The sequence below is a fragment of the Aptenodytes patagonicus genome, chromosome 2, assembly GCF_965638725.1.
Source record: "Aptenodytes patagonicus chromosome 2, bAptPat1.pri.cur, whole genome shotgun sequence".
Classification (NCBI taxonomy): domain Eukaryota; kingdom Metazoa; phylum Chordata; class Aves; order Sphenisciformes; family Spheniscidae; genus Aptenodytes; species Aptenodytes patagonicus.
This window is the reverse complement of record NC_134950.1, coordinates 17,667,486-17,685,705: the sequence shown is the minus strand read 5'-3', so window position 1 is coordinate 17,685,705 and position 18,220 is coordinate 17,667,486. Positions and strand designations below refer to the sequence as shown.

The 18,220-nt window shown below is 39.2% G+C and overlaps 1 protein-coding gene across 1 annotated transcript in view; it reads right to left on the bottom strand.

Annotated features, from left to right (window-relative positions):
• Nucleotides 1-18,220, bottom strand: part of CSMD3 (CUB and Sushi multiple domains 3) — an 823,344-nt gene that overhangs the window by 465,288 nt on the left and 339,836 nt on the right. The window contains exon 11 of the mRNA XM_076329214.1: nucleotides 4,253-4,374. Within this exon, the coding sequence (XP_076185329.1) occupies nucleotides 4,253-4,374 (122 nt within the window). The remainder of the gene's footprint in view (nucleotides 1-4,252; nucleotides 4,375-18,220) is intronic.

The window sequence follows — 18,220 nt, the reverse complement described above, 5'->3', positions numbered from 1 at the left end:
TTGCAGTATCTAAGAGGTATAATTATGTCCAACTAATAACATGCGAAGAACAGTATTTTCTGGGTAATGCTGAAGCTATTATAAACATATCTGTAGTAAACAGAATAACTCCTTGCACTGCAATCTGCCTATGATAAATCTAAGACTTCTCAGAGTCTAGTAATTTCAGTGGTACATCACAGAAGTGAAGGAACAGTCTCCAACATTCATGTTTTGAAATAAAATATCTTGCTTAATCTAGCATTTCATCTTTGCATTATTATTACTGACATAACTCTCTGATGTACCATCCACTAACAGGTATTCTTGATTATGGCCTTATTTAAAAGTTCATACTTAATTTTAAATAAGTGACCTGTTCTTAACTATCGTTTTCACTCTTTTACTGTATCCTCAACACTTTCGCAGTATTTAAATATATGAGGAGACAGAGAAATATGTAAGTTGTGGTCATTTAACTTTGGCTGGCTTCCAGGTGCCCACCAAGCCACTCTATCATTCCCCCTCAGCAGGACAGGAGGAGAAAATGGGACGAAAAAGCTCATGGGTCGAGATAAAGACAGGGAGATCGCTCACTAGTTATCGTCATGGGCAAAACAAACTCGACCTGGGGAAAATTAATTTAAATTATTGCCAATTAAAAATAGAGTAGGAAAGTGCAAAATAAGAACAAAACTAAAACCACCTTCCCCCCACCCCCCTACTTCCTGGTTCAACTTCACTTCTTTGTTCCTGACTCTCCTACCTCCTCCTCTCCTCCAGGCAGCACAGGGGGACAGGGAATGGGGGTTGCAGTCAGTTTGTAACACTTTGTCTCTGCTGCTCCTTTCTCCTCATGCTCTTTCCCTGCTCCAGCGTCAGGTCCCTCCCACTGGAGTCAGTCCTTCACGACCTTTACCAATATGGGTCCTTCCCACAGGCTACAGTTCTTCACGAACTGCTCCAGTGAGGGTCCTTTCCATGGGGTGCAGTCCTTCAGGAACAGACTGCTCCAGTGTGGGCGCCCCATGGGGTCACAGGTCCTGCCAGCAAACCTGCTCCAGTGCGGGCTCCTCTCCACGGGCTACAGTTCCTGCCAGAAACCTGCTCCTGCATGGGCTCTCCACAGGGTCAGAGCTTCCTTCAGGGCACATCCACCCACTCCGGCATGGGGTCCTCCATGGGCTGCAGGGCTCCAGCAGATTATCCCCCTCCAGCAGGGGGACAACCTGCATCACCATGGTCTTCTCCACAGGCTGCAGGGGAATCTCTGCTCCAGTGCCTGAAGCATCTTCTCCCACTCCTTCTTCTCTGACCTTGGTGTCTGCAGGGTTGTTTCTCTCACTTTTTCTCACTCCTTTCTTTCAGCTTCTGTTGTGCAGCATTTTTTACCCTTTCTTAAATATGTTAACACAGAGGTGCCACCAGCTTGCCTGATTTGCTCAGCTGTGCCCTGTAGTGGGTTTGTTTTGGAGCCAGCTAGAACTGTCTCTGTCCAACATGGGGGCAGGTCCTGATCAATTCTCACAGAAGTCATGCCTGCATCCCCCTGCTACCAAAACCTTACCATGAAAACACAATATATAAGTACTAATCAAATCAAACTGAGTCATGCATACACTGTGTGCTGGTTTTGGCTGGGGTAGAGTTAATTTTCTTCACAGTAGCTAGTATGGGGCTGTGTTTTGGATTTGTGCTGGAAACAGTGTTGATAACACAGGGATGTTTTCATTACTGCTGAGCAGTGCTGACACAGAGTCAAGGCCTTTTCTGCTTCTCACACCACCCCACCAGTGAGCAGGCTGGGGGTGCACAAGAAGCTGGGAGGGGACACAGCCAGGACAGCTGACCCAAACTGGCCAAAGGGATATTCCATACCATGTGACGTCATGCTCAGCATATAAAGCTGGGGGAAGAAGAAGGAAGGGGGGGACGTTTGGAGTGATGGCGTTTGTCTTCCCAAGCAACCATTACGCGTGATGGAGCCCAGCTTTCCTGGAGATGGCTGAACACCTGCCTGCCAATGGGAAGGAGTGAATGAATTCCTTGGTTTGCTTTGCTTGCATGCGTGGCTTTTGCTTTACCTATTAAACTGTCTTTATCTCAACTCATGAGTTTTCTCACTTCTACCCTTCTGATTCTCTCCCCCATCCCACCAGGGTGGAGGGAGCAAGCGGCTGCATGGTCTTCAGTTGCTGGCTGGGATTAAACCATGACACACTGAAATACTTTACTGAACCAGCAGAGGTTCAACCTATGAATTCTGGTTCATCCCCGAATATTAAAACTGGGTGTATCCTTATATATTTTTATCAATCAGGGCCTGGAACAGTTTTCATGCTATGCTAATATGCTATTTTGTAGTAATTACAGTTTCAGAAAAAAAATCCAATATAAAATAACTTTTTAAAAACTTTTTATTTGAACTATTGCAGGCATGACCTCTGACTAAAGAGGGGGTTTATTTTGTTTTCATTAGAACTGGAACTTATACACATGGAATGTCTTGATCTCTTGAGTGTTTTGAGAGAAAGGAAAACAAGCCTAACAACTGCACCTCCCCAGTACAAGAGAGATATGCAGCTACTGGAAAGAGTCCAGTGAAGGGACACTACGATGATTAAGGGACTGGAGCATCTCTCATATAAAGAAAGGTTGAGATAGGTGGGCTTGCTTAGCCTAGAGAGGAGAAGGCTCAGGTGCATCTTAATGTGTATAAACACCTGAAGGGAGGATGTAAAGAAGATGGAACCAAACTCTTTCCAGTCGTGCCCAGTGACAGGACCAGAGGCAATGGGCACAAACTGAAACACAGGAGATTCCTTCTGAACATCAGGAAACAGTTTTTCATTCTATACAACAGCTCACTGGTGGTTTTCAAGCCATTTAAAGCACTTGTTCAAAGTGTAAGATCTGCATTTAATTTCCTCAAACAATACGATGCTAAATTCTCTCCACTGCCATATTTGATGGAACTTGCTCTCAGAAATTCTAGATATGCACAGATTTCATCTTGCTCACTAACAGTTTTTCATTAAAGAAATAAAAATATGAAGCTTCTTTGGGCCAGAGAAATGGACCTTAACTATTACTTTTGAACTTTGTGCCCATCTGTGGGACAGAGACTGCATCATCTTTCCATGACTCTTGACACATTTTTGATGATCTATAAATTGGATAAATTGGATTAGCAGTCTTTGGAACAAGGATAAAACAAACAAACAACCCTCTCCCTCCCAACACATCTACTGTCTTCATTATGAATATTCTAATCACTTGATTAAATATCCTTTTTTCTTCTTCCAAAGTGGAACATAAAGATGACTTCCACACAGGATTTTGTAAGATTAGAGAGTGAAATGCACCAATGTAGCTAAATGGCTTCTGAAATGTAATCAGGTTTTCACTGAGTCCTCTGGCTTCCTGGTTAATAAACTCAGGTGTAAAGGGGTAGGCCTTCTAGGCCTCTCTGATCAGTTAATGGAGTGTGATGCATATGGCAATATAAGACAGAAATTAGGAAGTAGAATATGCCCCTGTAGCAGCAAGCACAGATGTTGATAGTCCTTTATAAAACATTCCTGAGCTGCACAGCTAATTTTTTTTTTAATTACATATAAACAAGTCCATTATACTCAGTTCAGATAAAATGATGCACCTGGAAATAGAATATAGCCATTGCTGCCAGGTACCTAGCTCTTGAATTTAAAGACAACTGGTATCATAACTTAGTTTTATTGCTCTACATTGACTCATCTGGCATTATCAGAACTCCTCATACTTTTGGTTTAAAATGTAGGTATAAAGTATATGGGATTTTATACAGTGGTTCAGACAATGAAATAAATTACAGAACTGTAGAATAGTCCTTCATGAAGTGAAAGTGAATTCATGAACTTCAGTGACTTCTCACATAGTCTAAGGCCAAACATGATACAAACAGTCTTATACACAAAACAGTTCTACTGATTATAACAGTATTAGTGGTCCCATGACATTGCTTCATAACATTGGGTAGTTGCTTCTGGGAATTCATTTAGAGAATCACATAAAAACATGATGGCATCTACTTGGCATACAAAAACCAAAACACTCTTAGGGGAAACAACAGGTTTTAACATCTGTCCATACCCATCTAACATCAACCATTTCTTAGAAATGTCTGCAATACACCAGCTGGACTATAGAGATAAATCATCATTGTGAAAAATGTCATGGTCTACATATGCTTTTGTTTTGTTTTTTTAAAGCAAAGCCAGAATTTTAAACTTACCTTATTAGTATTGATAGCTGTGATGACCCACACACATTGAGCATTGCTGTCATACTGGAATGGAAAATTGGGTGACGTGAAAGTGCCTCCAGGTCCCTGAAGATTGGATCCGCAAGTCTTGACTGCAAAAAGAAAGTTTACCTTTTAATTCACATACAAAATACATGTAGCAGATTCATAAACCAAGCTCTAACTTATATTAATCAAGATGTGAAGGGTTAAAATACCATTGACCAAAAATAGAATGAACTTATATAATAGAATATTCATATTTAGTTATTCTGACAAAGTAAAATAGACTTTCTCTTGTGTCCAAGCTTATGAACTTTAAAAAAAAATTAATGTATTTGGAGAAAAAGAGTAAGTACAGTAAGAGAAACTGCTCTATTTATTTTTAAAAGAACACTTCAAGAAATAACTTATGTCATTACCTTCACTAACGTCTTGAAAGACAAGAGTTTATATAGTAGAACACAAAGATCACTTTTATCACTGTTCATTTTTTTGTGCACATGTATTGGTGTATGGCATGTCAGCATTTTTTCTGCTGTAACCACTGTCGAACCCATTGAACCAATGGCTGAAGCACTGAAAACTTCAAAGGAAACTTGTAAAAGTTAGACTTACACAAAATAGTGTTATCTATTTTTAAAGACTACAGAGGGCATTTGTTTACAAATCAAGGTCTGGATGGTTATTTACAGTAGCATATCTTAAATAAAACAAACTGATATCCTTATTTACTGTAGGTTGCATCTCACATCACAAATAACACCAAGGACATAAACTGTGTCTTTTCTGCTTGAGAATGACATTTTTAAGGCACTAAATTCATAGTCTGCTGAAGTCAATAAAAGTTTTATTGTTGGTTCCTTGATATTCAGATCTTTGTTGAATGCACTATTGGTTCACTTTTCCTGTATGAGGCTGTAGAACTGACAAGCCACCTCAGCTAAACATGAGCTTATCCTATTTCTCCAGTGATTATTATGACACCACAAATAAACTGCAGAAGCTAAATAATTATTGCTTCTTCTGTATTCTGACAGACCATCTTGCTTAACTGAATAAAAAAAAATTCACATTAAGATATATGAAATTACCATACAGTTATATTGCACTTTTACAAAGCGTGCTTATTTGATCAAAACTGAACACAGGAGGATTCAGCTGCTGCTGGATGAAGACTCGTTCCTTCCCTCCCATTACCCTCTATAAAGAATGTCACTCTTTCCACCCAACCTGCACCACTTTTACCCCTCAGAGAAGCAATACTCTGGTGAAGAGTCTGTTCAAAGCCACACTAGAAGCCTGAAAACAAGGAGAGAGGAGGGAGATGAGAGGAAGGCTCCTCATTTATGATCAGTAACTGAAGCCATTGAGGTCATAAGTAAAACTAATGCTGAGCACAGCTTTTCGTCTATGTTTTTAATAAAAAAACTGTGTGACTCTTGCAGCTCAGATCTGTGTGTGGGAAGAAAGTCACGAGAGGGAAACCAATGAGTGTTCTAGACACAATCTGCTCCTCCATGTGAACATGTGTGTTCATCCTTTGGGGCAGAGTTGGGACATTAAGCACATCTCCTTTGTGTGTATGCTGTGGTAGAGTTATGAGTTGTGTTTGCTGCCTTTTCTCAGGGTAGCCTCATAGTGAAGGTCTCAAAGGAAAGCCATGTCATTCTATAGTGGAATGGTCCTGATAAAAGATGTCTTTGACTTCTGATTTCTATTATTCATACTCATTTCAAATATTCCTAACAGACATTTGCTTTCAGTACCATAGTCTGAAATCCAGAAGAATCACAAATTAAAAATCACAAATTAAACCAATCACTTGGTTTTGTAAAGTCTGGTTAAGGCGGAAAAAAGGAGTGATTAAAATACGGATCTTCATTCATTTGAAAATACAAATATAAGAAGCTGCAAAGATGAAGCTATTAGCTATACTTATTTACAGTTTAGGAAGGCTTCTGATGCAGCAACATAAACTACTGAAATGTTATGGGTTAATACTGAATTTCTTTGGAGATAAAGGGAGAAACATGTATGCCTTTAGGGTTTTAATGGCTATATATGATTGATCTCACTGCATTTGTCAAGTGACTGATGAACAAAACACATCTGTGTTTTTGGCAAATATCAGAGTACTTTCTGTTCAGCAATAACTGTAGTGAAAACAATGTTCTACTGTAATATGACAATACAATATTCTAATATACTAATATTTTATGTTCAAGCCTATAATCCACAGTTTGCCAATAAAATACAATCAAAAAAATTCTTATGTGATTTCTTTACCCAGTAATTTATGTCTGCCTCAGAACCTCAATACTGTACTTTCTCCTTCAATATCCCCATTTTTGCTTTTATCCCATTACCTGTTGTCTTTATCTCAGTAAGTATCACAAGTTCCCTGCCTCTGCCTCTGATTTTGTGTGGATCACATGAAGATTTGTTCTCGATTGCTGCAACCTTTAAAGTGCTGCAGGTTACAGGCAGTGTAGTATATATATTGTAAAACTAAGACGAATTTTTGTTAGCTTTTATTAATCATTAGAAAAATCTCTCAGAGACATAAGTGGTCTGCATAAACTTTTTGCTTTATTTATTGAAAATTATAAATACTTCCTATATATTTTAAGACATTCTTTGACAAACCTTCTGAATTCAAGTAGTTGCTCACGAGACAGTTCACCTAAATGTGCACTGCCTCTCATGGCTCTGTGCTGATTCTTACAACACTGCAAAGAGTAAGCGAAAAACCTCTCTAGAAGCAAATTACAACACACCGATATGTATGAACTACCATTTAGAGTTAATAAGTTTTTTATATTTCTAAGTCACTACCTTTATTTGAAGAGAAAATTTAAATTTTCTTACAGAACCAGATCTGATTTTAGACACATTGTAAACACAGAAAAAAGATCATTAATTCATTTTATATGTAACAGACAAAAACAACTCATAAGACCTCACTGTCCTCTAAGCATGGAATCAGCTCTTGGTGGGAGACAGAAATCAATAAATTGGTGGAAAGCTTTTGCTGTTCCAATACTCCAATCTGCTCTTCAGAAATTATTATGAGTTTTGCTATTAACTTCAGAGATTCACATGAATTTTATAATTGAGATTAGTATGAAGAAAGAAAAAAACATGATCAGTACGGCAAATAATTTAGCTAAGCAAAGATGATACATACAGAGATGCAATTATGAAGCTTGCACAAAAATGTGTAGGATAGCAACTCTGTAGTCATAACTGGTGAGTATTGGTCATGTGATCAAAGGTGGGAAGGGAGAAATATTCCTTGTGGAGTATGATTTCTTTTCTGACCTACAGAATATATTTTGAATAGCTGAAATTTAACCTCTCTATATATATTTAATTTATTTAAAATAAATAGAGAACTATGGTAGTTAATGGAGATTTATAGATCCATAGGAGGAAAAAAGCTGATATATCAGTTTAAAAACAAGTATCATTTTTTGAATTAAAAAGTCTCTGGTCAATAAAGATTTTTCCTTTGTAAAATATATAACCTTGCCTCACACACTTAAAATGTCTAACTTCTTCCTGAGATGTCTACTTCTCTATTTCCCTTGTAATTACAAAAGACTTTCTGAAAGATAGAAACTTATCCTACCAATGCATATGTGTGCTTTCTAACTGCCAGAGAAAATGTGAAAACCACAAAGTTAATGCAAGCCTACATTGAGAAATCATGAATGACAATTATGCATATAGAAGTGTCATATAAACTCTAAAGGAGAATAAAATTTAGTGAAAACAATTAACTATGATCACATATAGATGTCAATAGAGAGAAAAGATTAAAGAAGATAATTTTCTTTTTGCAGTCCTTAATACTGAAGGTAGTACAGCTAACACTCAAATAAAGAGAGTTTGTTTGTTGTATAAATATCTATAAACCTCCATCAAAAAAATCTATCATCACCACCAAAACTGTGAAAGCGTAAGAAGCAATGTATTATCCTGAGAACAAAGATAAATAAGGGACAACTTCAGTATGGGGAAGCTGATTAAAAATATGCAGTCTGTTAAAAAAATATAATCACTGTCTCAGTGTGTGCAAAAGGTTCAGCTCTGTGTAAAACAAGAAAGTTCAGCTTGCTAGAGTTTCATGGAAAATTTTATAAATTAAAAGATAAAGTCAGAATTTAATTGGAATTTCAGAAAGCTATTAGCAAGGCCACTCACTCAGAATAGTCGAAATAGGAAAAAGTGAAAACCAGTTAAGCAATTGGAAAAAGATAAAATAATGAACTTGCTTAGTAACAGAGTATTTTTCACTGAATTGATATAAAAGCATTTTCATCACAGTTCTTACATACAGAATATAAAAAAAAACCCATAGATATATGTGTGTGTATATATATGCATAGATGTAGAGAATGGATTTGTGTATTAATTGCAAAAAAGTGCAAATTCAGCATACCACATAATACACTAAAGTCTTACCAGCTAGTGAGTAGTCAAAACTTTTTCCATTTTTCCTTAAAGATTCAAATAAAGAAAGAAAAGTAATCTTAAAACTTTTTTTTTTCTTTTTTTTAATGAACCACTTGGTTTACTGAACTTTTCTGGTCACTAACATTTACAAAATTTAGCCTTCAAAAATTTCCAAAAAAGCCTTCCTATTCCTGATAACTCCTACCTGTAAATATGTGTTCATAGTGAAAATAATTTGCAGATAATAGTAATTTTTTTATAAAAGCTTCACCTTTTGTAGATTTAACTAGGTTATGAAAACTAGAAGCTCACTATTAGCAAAGTAATGAGTATATTTTGGCTATATCTTACTTCAAGAGAGTAAAAGGAGGTATTTTAGAAGGTTAGTTTTATCTATTTTGAGTTGCAAAGAAAAAGAAAAGTTCTTTAAGAAAAATAATTTGTTTACATCTGACAGCTGCTGCTATTCAGAAATGATTCTGGATACTACATGAGTTTATTCAGGTAACGTCTCAGTAAATTTTATCGCTGTTATTGCTCACACTGTATAACAATGACACATTTCAAAATAATAAAAAGAATACAGTTAGAATTAAAAAAATTAGATCTAAGTAGTGTATTAAGAGCATATGGAACAGTAAACAAAGCCCAATATTGCCAAAAGAAACCTCACTGAAATTTTCCAGATTAAGAAGGTCTTTCATTTTTTCCTTTGCTTAGGTGGAGCTGGGCAGCACCAGGAAGGGCTGTCGGTGCCCTCAGAGTCCTGAGAAAATCTTTTAGCTAACAGTTGTATCACACTAGGTTTCAGCAAAAGTCATCTGTGTGTTACTGCCTGCCCAGAACACCTTTCAAAGTGATAATTAAAGAGGAAAGATTTCTTTTAATGAACCAATTCAGGATAATGAATAAAGCTAGTTGTCTTTTTTTTTTTTTTCTTTTTCTTATTTTTCCCACTATGCTCAAGTGTACAAGAATCAGAAGTTAAATAAGGCTGATGATCTGGCTCAGAATAGCATTACTTTTGATGAAGGACACTTTCTAGAGATCCTGAACATGCATTTCAAGATACACACAGTTCTCTTAGAAAGACATTTTTGTGACTCTGAAGGAAAGTTTCAAAATGTGACCTAAACCAGTGGACTCCAAAGGGGGGTGTGTGCACCCCAGGGGCTGTGCAAGATAACCCACTGCGGTGCAGGAAGAAAATATTAGAACTTCCATAGTACATGTATATAACTTAAAAATAAATAAACATATATTGGGAAAGTGTGCTTAGAAATTTTTTACTGATATAGGTGCTTTGATCAAAAAAGTTTGGAGACCACTGAACTAAACATATGACAATGAAGTTCTGTCCCATTCTAAAGAATGTATAAAAAAGATGTCATGAACATAAACGCTTTTAATGTAGTATTTAACAAGGCATGGAAATTTTTAATAAAATGTTACATCTGAAGTCTAACTGTAGAAATTTAGCTGTTAATATTTTTAAAATATTGTTAAATATTTTACTAGCAATTCTTTACTGGCAATGCTTTATGTAAGAAGCAGAGCTAACAGCACCTCCTGTGATTACTATACAATTAGTCAAAGGTACTGTAAACTTGGTTCACTGCCTGACTAGTCACCACCAAGAAGATGGCGACTTACAATCAGACCAATAAAGTGTTCAGATACCAAAAGTGCAAGTTTAGAGAGAAATTCACTGCTAAGGTACCTGTGAGTTCACTGTTAGCCATATATTTCCCAGAAACTGACATTTTTTTTACTATATATTTTCCAATGCTATCATGACTGAGATGAACATCTTTGTAGAAATCTCATATCAAAACTTTTTTTAGAATTTGGAAACTGCAAATCCCCTGACAGAACCAATTCAGGAGCTGGGTTCAGAGCATATTTAACAGACTAAAAGCACTTTTGTTTAAAGGCTGGTCACAGTGGGAAAAGAAAGAGCTGATTTTGCTAGCACTCTATCTTAAAAGTTTATCACATAAGAAAAAAATTACAAGGACTTTACCCCTAAAAACTCTGCGGTTAGGTAGTACTTAATAGAAAAAGAACACTGAAAAATATCACGTTTGTATCAGTAGAATATGATAGAAAAGGAAGATTCTTCTGGTAGGATACTTTATTATTTTTCTAGGGTAGCTTCTTTTAGGAGCAAATCTGGATTAATTCCATCACTAATTCCCATATTTCTCTTGAGATTTCTGGGCTTTTGTTTTGGTCTATAGGACACACAAGAACACTGCAGCAAGACCTATTCATTTAGTGCCTCCTCCTGAGAAAGACAAGTAGCAGAATAAAGATTAGACTTCAGAAGTCCAGTCGAACTGGACCAACTTGGTTGCCTCCTATGATGAAAAAACACGCTCAGTGCATGAGAGGAGAGCTATAGACATAATTTACCCTGAATTTAGGAAGATGTCTGACAGCGTCCTTCAACACCTTCTTCACAACTTCATAAAGCATGTTTGGGACATACTGACCACAAGATGTTTGGAAAACGAGCTATACTGCAGAGTTCACAGGATGGTGGTTAAAGGCTCAAAGTCAAATTGGCAGACAGTTATGAGTGGAGTTCCTCATGGGTCAGTAATGAGTCTGATAGTATTAAATATCTTTAAAACTGATTTGAATGATGGGGTTGGATGCACACTCACCAAGTTTGCAGAGGGAGGAGAGGTAGCTGCACCAGAAGAAAGAGCCACTATAGAGACCTCAGTGGGCTGGAAAACTGGGTCAACAAGAATTACATGAGTATTAGCAAGGATAAGTGTAAAGTCCTACACATGGGATAAAATAAGCCCCAGAAGCAGTGCAGATGAAGGCTGACTGTCTGGGGAGCAGTTCTGCTGAAAGGCACCTGGGGGCCTTGGTGGACAGGAAGCTGAACAAAACCCAGCAATGTGCCTTGGCAGCAAAGCAGAAAAACTATCCTGGGCTGTATCGGTAAGAATAGAGCCACCAGATGAAGGGGTGTGATTATTCAGCCCTACTCAGTACTTGTTAGGCCACATATGGAATACTGTCCATTTGTGGTTCCTCTGGGTTAAGAGAGACATTGAGAAGTTGGAAAGGGTCCAGTGGAAGACCACCAAGAAGACTAGAGAACTTGACAGATGAAGAAAGATTGAAGGAACTGGGTTTGTTTGACCTAGAGATCAGAACCCTCAAGGAGGAATCTAATCACACTCCTTTGCTATCTAAAAGGTAGTTATAGAAAACATAGAGATACTCTTCACAGGGATGCATGGAGACAGAATAAAAGGTAACAGGCACAAGTTTCTTCAGGAGAAGTTCCACCTGGGTATAAGAAAACAATTCTCCCTCCTAAGAACTATTAAACATTGGAATAAGTTGCTGAGAGAAGTGGTAAAATGTCCCTCACTGGAAGTAGTGAAGACTTGGCTTGAGACAGCCATGGATTACCTAATCTATGGCCCTGCTTGCAACAGGAGATCAGATGATTTCCTGATGTCCTTTCCAGCCTAGACTTCTCTGATTCTTGATCAATGTCTCAGTGTCAAAAGGAAAGAATAACTGAATGGGGTTTCACAGAGGTTTGTCCTGGGTCAGGTTCATTCAGTGTTTTTATTAACACCTTGGACAGCAGAATGAAGTGCATACTTATTAAATCTGCATTTAACAAAGAGCTGGGAAGGACTGTGAATATATTAGCAAACATAATTAGAATTAAAAATGAGAAATTGAAGAAATGACATTAAAATAGGATGCAATGCAGTAGAGACAAGTATATGACAAAGCACAAAAGCAGGAATAATCAATTTACAAATATAGTATAAGGAGCAAGTCATTTGGCAGCAAGTCTTCAGGGGTTACAGTAGCTCAGAAACATAACCTGAGTAAAAAATATCCTACTGTTATGAAAAGACAATGAAACTGGAAGATATACACATAGTTATAGGTAGAAAATGTCTGAAAATGCAAGAAATAATTCCTCCTCTCCACTGAGCACTGGGAAAGCCCCTTCTAAAATACTAAGCCCATTTTTAGAAACTATATTTTAAGAAAGCCACGGACCCATTAGGAAAATGATGAAAAAGGCTGGAGGTCTATAAATATGACCCGTGAGGAAGGACTGACTGAACTGCTGTAGGTTAGTTTAAAGAAGAGCAGGTATTCTTGAAGTTTACAATAAGCCATTGAAAAGATGAGTTAAGTAACCTGCTCTTCATATAGAAGCACCTATTGAAATAAGTTGTTTAAGTACAGCAACAAGGGTTCACACTTGAATTAGAAAAATTCTTCTACTTGCAAGGATAATGAAGGACTGGAGTGCTTGAGTAGGATATAAGAACACTTTCCTTGGAAATAAAGAATGTTAGACAAACAGCTTCTGGGAATAAATACAGCTGGAGTAAGGAAGTAGTGCTGACCTGTTAGGACCACTTTCAGCCCTATTTATCTATGATGCATTACCTGTATATATGGGGGTGTGTCTACATATACACACACATTGCTAGTCAGCATCACATTTAAGACGTCCAGATAGATGTCTGCATTTCGGAGACAAGTGAGGCAAAGGTGGATTTTTCAAAAATGTACTATAGGTAAATAAAGGTATTTGTAAAGGCAAGATCTAAAATTCATAATGTACATTCTGCTTGCATATCCATGTTAACAAACTGATGTTTACAATCTATCAAATGAAAGATACTGAATCCATGAATTCATTGTTATTTTAAAAATTACTTTAGTCAGTGAAATGAACTGACCAAAATAGCAATACGAAGCAAAAAAACTGTGTTCTAAATTTGTCAGAACCCAGTTCAAATACATAGTATCACTTGTTCCTTTTTCTACTGATAATCCAAATTACTTTGTAGCGTGTCTATTAATTGGATGATCATGATTTAAACCATAAATCATGTCTCTTTTAGATTTCTCGGATACAAAGAATTATTTCAAAAGCACTTTTTCTTTCTACAGATTAGATGAGCTTTTCCAAAATACTGTACTTGTTGCAGAACTTGTTGCTGACTTGCCAGAAGACTTATAAAAGGCAGCATTCATAAATGTTTCACAGGGTCTGAGAAACAAGCAAGCAGAAAACAGGAGTGGCAGGCATGAAAATAAAAAGGCTAATCGACCAACTGTGAATAGATCTATCATCTGTTTCATTTCCTGAAACGTAAATGAGAGGAAGAGATTTATCAACTGGCAAATAGTTTCATAAAGTAGATAACTGTCTCTGCTTAAGCAAGCTGGCTTTGTAATAATGGCATTGCCCTGTAGGGGAACACTGAATCCCATGGCAGATAAATAAGTAGGGTCTCAGTCCTGAAGTGTTTAAACTTTCTCTCTTGAATGAAGTCATAGAGAAGTCGATGTAAGCAGTTGTGTTATTACAGCTACATGTATTAAGCATTTCATGGGATACGAAATAATTAACAAATGCAGAAATCTTCATTTTTCAAACGACAGACTTCAACGGTAACTCAATGTGCAGTAAATGCCTGGGCAAAGAGTCTCATGTCATTTTTTGAACATTTTTTTTCTTTCTCAGGAAGGATGGGAAGGCATTGTTTGTTCTGCTGTCCTGTAACAATGGTATGCTACAAGATTTGCATGAGGCCAATGAAATTGGAACAAACTTAAAAATCCCCAGCAGAATTTTAGGCTTGCATGATGCACTGATCTTGAAAATATCCAGCTAAAAAAACAGGTGTCTGAGAGGATTAATCCACTTCAAAATTTCAATAAAATGCAGAAAGTGACCAGTTAATTTTCAGTTGCGCTTATGTTAATTTATCTGCTTGCCTACAACATAAAGCCTTATTTTTCTCATAGCTCCAAATTCTAACTTCTTTTCATTATACCCTGTCCATAAACCACAATGGGGCAAATGCCTTGATTTTCTGCCATATCTGTTCACCAGGTCCATCTACCCGAGCAACTGCTATGTTGCTAGGGTGATGTGAGACATAAATTAAAAAATATATTTAAACAGTAAAAAAAAAAGATGAAAAAGAAAGGATAATTGTTGGTAAACTACAAGATAATCCAACTGCAATTAAACCTAGTCAGGATATCTGCATAGTCTCTTGTAGAAGTCAAAAGGTTCAGAAATCAGCCAAACCTCCAGAGTAGCATTTTCCTGGAAACTAGTCTTAAGGTCTAAAAGATGTTGATAATCTACAATATTTGCTTATGTTTAGGAAGTGATGTATCAGTTTTCCTTCTCAAAGTCCTATTAAATTTCTCCTGTAGAAATGCTTCAGACTTATTCCAGATTCACTTTCAGGAATATTATCTTACACCAGTTCCAGCTGGTATTACACTGTAACTCCTAAAGAGAGTTGATCTTTCATTTTTGGCAGGCACTTATACTCAACCACTCATAAGCCCTATGAGAACAAGTCCTGACGATTTATGATGTCAAATCAAATGCATCTAACGGAAATGGAAGTTTCCTGTTTAGAACCCTGGCCAATTGCAGTATATTAATGTAACTATTGATATATGCATGCCATTTTTGAAAAAAGTATCACAGAATCATAGAATAGTTTGGGTTGGAAGGGACCTCTAAAGGTCATCTAGTCCAACCCCCCTGCTGTGGGCAGGGACATCTTCAACTAGATCAGGTTGCTCAGAGCCCCGTCCAACCTGACCTTGAAGGTTCCCAGGGATGGGGCATCCACCACCTCTCTGGGCAACCTGTGCCAGTGTTTCACCACCCTCAGCATAAAAAATTTCTTCCTTATATCTAGTCTAAGTCTACCCCCCTTTAGTTTACAGCCATTCCCCCTTGTCCTGTCACAACAGGCCCTACTAAAAAGTTTGCCGCCATCTTTTTTAGAAGCCCCCTTGAAGTACTGATAGGCTGCAATAAGGTCTCCCCAAAGCCTTCTCTTCTCTAGGCTGAACAACCCCAACTCTCTCAGCCTTTCTTCATAGGAGAGGAGTTCCATCCCCCTAATCATCTGCGTGGCCCTCTTCTGGACCTGCTCCAACAGGTCCGTGTCTTTCTTGTGCTGAGGGCTCCAGAGCTGGACGCAGTACTCCAGGTGGGGTTTCCCCAGAGCAGAGTAGAGGGGCAGAATCACCTCCCTTGACCTGCTGGCCACGCTTCTTTGGATGCAGCCCAGGATACGCTTGGCCTTCTGGGCTATGAGCGCACATTTCTGGCTCACATCCAGCTTTTCATCCACCAGTACCCCCAAGTCCTTCTCGGCAGGGCTGCTCTCAATCCCTTCATCCCCCAGCCTGTAGTGATACCGGGGCTTGCCCCGACCCAGGTGCAGGACCTTGCACTTGGCCTTCTTAAACCTCATGAGATTCACACGGGCCCACTTCTCGAGCTTGTCCAGGTCCCTCTGGATGGCATTCCGTCCCTCTGGTGTGTCAACCGCACCACTCAACTTGGTGTCATCTGCAAACTTGCTGAGGGTGCACTCGATCCCACTGTCTATGTGACTGATGAAGATATTAAACACTACCGGACTCAATACAGACCCCTGTGGGACGCCACTCATCATCAACCTCCATCTGGACCTTGCGCCATTGACCACTACCCTCTGGATGCGACCATCTAACCAATTCCTCACCCACTGCACAGTCCACCCATCAAATCCATACCTCTCCAGTTGTGAGAGTAGGATGTTGTGGGGGACCATATCAGAGGCCTTACAGAGGTCCAGGTAGATGACATCTGTAGCCCTTCCCGTGTCCACTGATGTACTCACTCCATCATAGAAGGCCACTAGGTTAGTCAGGCAGGACTTGCCCTTGGTGAAGCCATGCTGGCTGTCTCGAATCACCTCCCTGTCCTCCATGTGCCTTTAGCATAGCTTCCAGGAGGATTTTTGGTGTGTGCACAATATAATTTATATAAGTGAATGAAAACAATTGTGTCCTGGTTTCGGCAGGGATAGAGTTAATTTCCTTTCTAGTAGCTGGTACAGTGCTGTGTTTTGGATTTAGGATGAGAACAAAGTTGATAACACACTGATGTTTTAGTTGTTGCTAGGTAGTGCTTACACTAGCCAAGGACTTTTTAGTTTTCTATGCTCTACCAACTGAGAAGGCTGGAGGTGCACAAGAAGCTGGGAGGGGGCACAGCCAAACTGGCCAAAGGGACATTCCATACCATGTGACGTCATGCTCAGTACATAAACTGGGGAAAGCTGGCCGGGGGGGCCGCTGCTCGGGGACTGGCTGGGCATCGGTCGGCGGGTGGTGAGCAATTGTACTGTGCATCACTTGCTCTGTGTATTATTATTATTATCATCATATTATTATTATTATTTTATTTCAATTATTAAACTGTTTTTATCTCAACCCATGAGTTTTTCTAACTTGTGCTCTTCCAATTCTCTCCCCCATCCCACCGGGTGGGGGGGAGTGAGCGAGCGGCTGCGTGGTGCTTAGTTGCTGACTGAGATTAAACCACGACAGTCCTTTTTGGCGCCCAACGTGGGGCCACCATGGAGAAGGGTATCCAGTTTCTGAGAGAATTAGCTGTGCTGGAGGTGATTTATGATGACCTGAACAATGAACAACTATCCAAAGATCCAGACGAAGTCAAGTGCACACGACCCATGTGGCAGAAGTTTATAAGGAGCTCACCATCGTCATACGCCAATTCATTGGCAGTAATAACCTGGAAAGATGGAGAGGAACAAACAGTGGATGAATTGGCTGGTCAACTCCGGCAATACGAGGAAAGTCTTTCTTCCTCCCTCGTCTCGGCTGTGGAGAAACTGTCCGAAAAACTGTCCCGGGAGATCCAGCAACTCAGAGAGGATAGGTCCTACTCCTCACCTGTATGGACCAGTATCTCGGCTATTAGAAGTAAGCGTTCTTTTGCTCGAGAGAGAATATAAAGGGTACACACCACGGGGCACCCTATGGTTTTACCTGCGTGACCACGGAGAGGACATGAGGAAGTGGGATGGGAAACCTACTGCAGCCCTAGGGGCACGGGTACGCGAATTGCAAGGGAAAACAATCACAGAAAGAGGTTCTTCCAGGAAAATTGCTGCTCCAGTTTCCAGCGGGCAGTTCCCCAGAGAGAGTAGAAGGGCTGATCTTACTCTTGATCTTAATGAAGAAACTTCTGACTCGTACGTACAAGAAATGAGAAATGAGTACTGTGATGAGGACTAGAGGGGCCCTGCCTCCAGCCAGGGGGAGGAAAGGGACAACCGGGTTTACTGGACTGTGTGGATTCAGTGGCCTGGCACATCAGACCCACAGGAGTATAAGGCTCTGGTAGACACCGGTGCACAGTGTACCCTAATGCCATCAAGATATAGAGGGGCAGAACCCATCTGTATTTCTGGGGTGACGGGGGGATCCCAACAGCTAGCTGTATTGGAAGCCGAAGTGAGACTAACTGGGAATGGGTGGCAGAAGCACCCCATTGTGACTGGCCCAGATGCTCCGTGCATCCTTGGCATAGACTACCTCAGGAGAGGGTATTTCAAGGACCCAAAAGGGTACCGGTGGGCTTTTGGTATAGCTGCC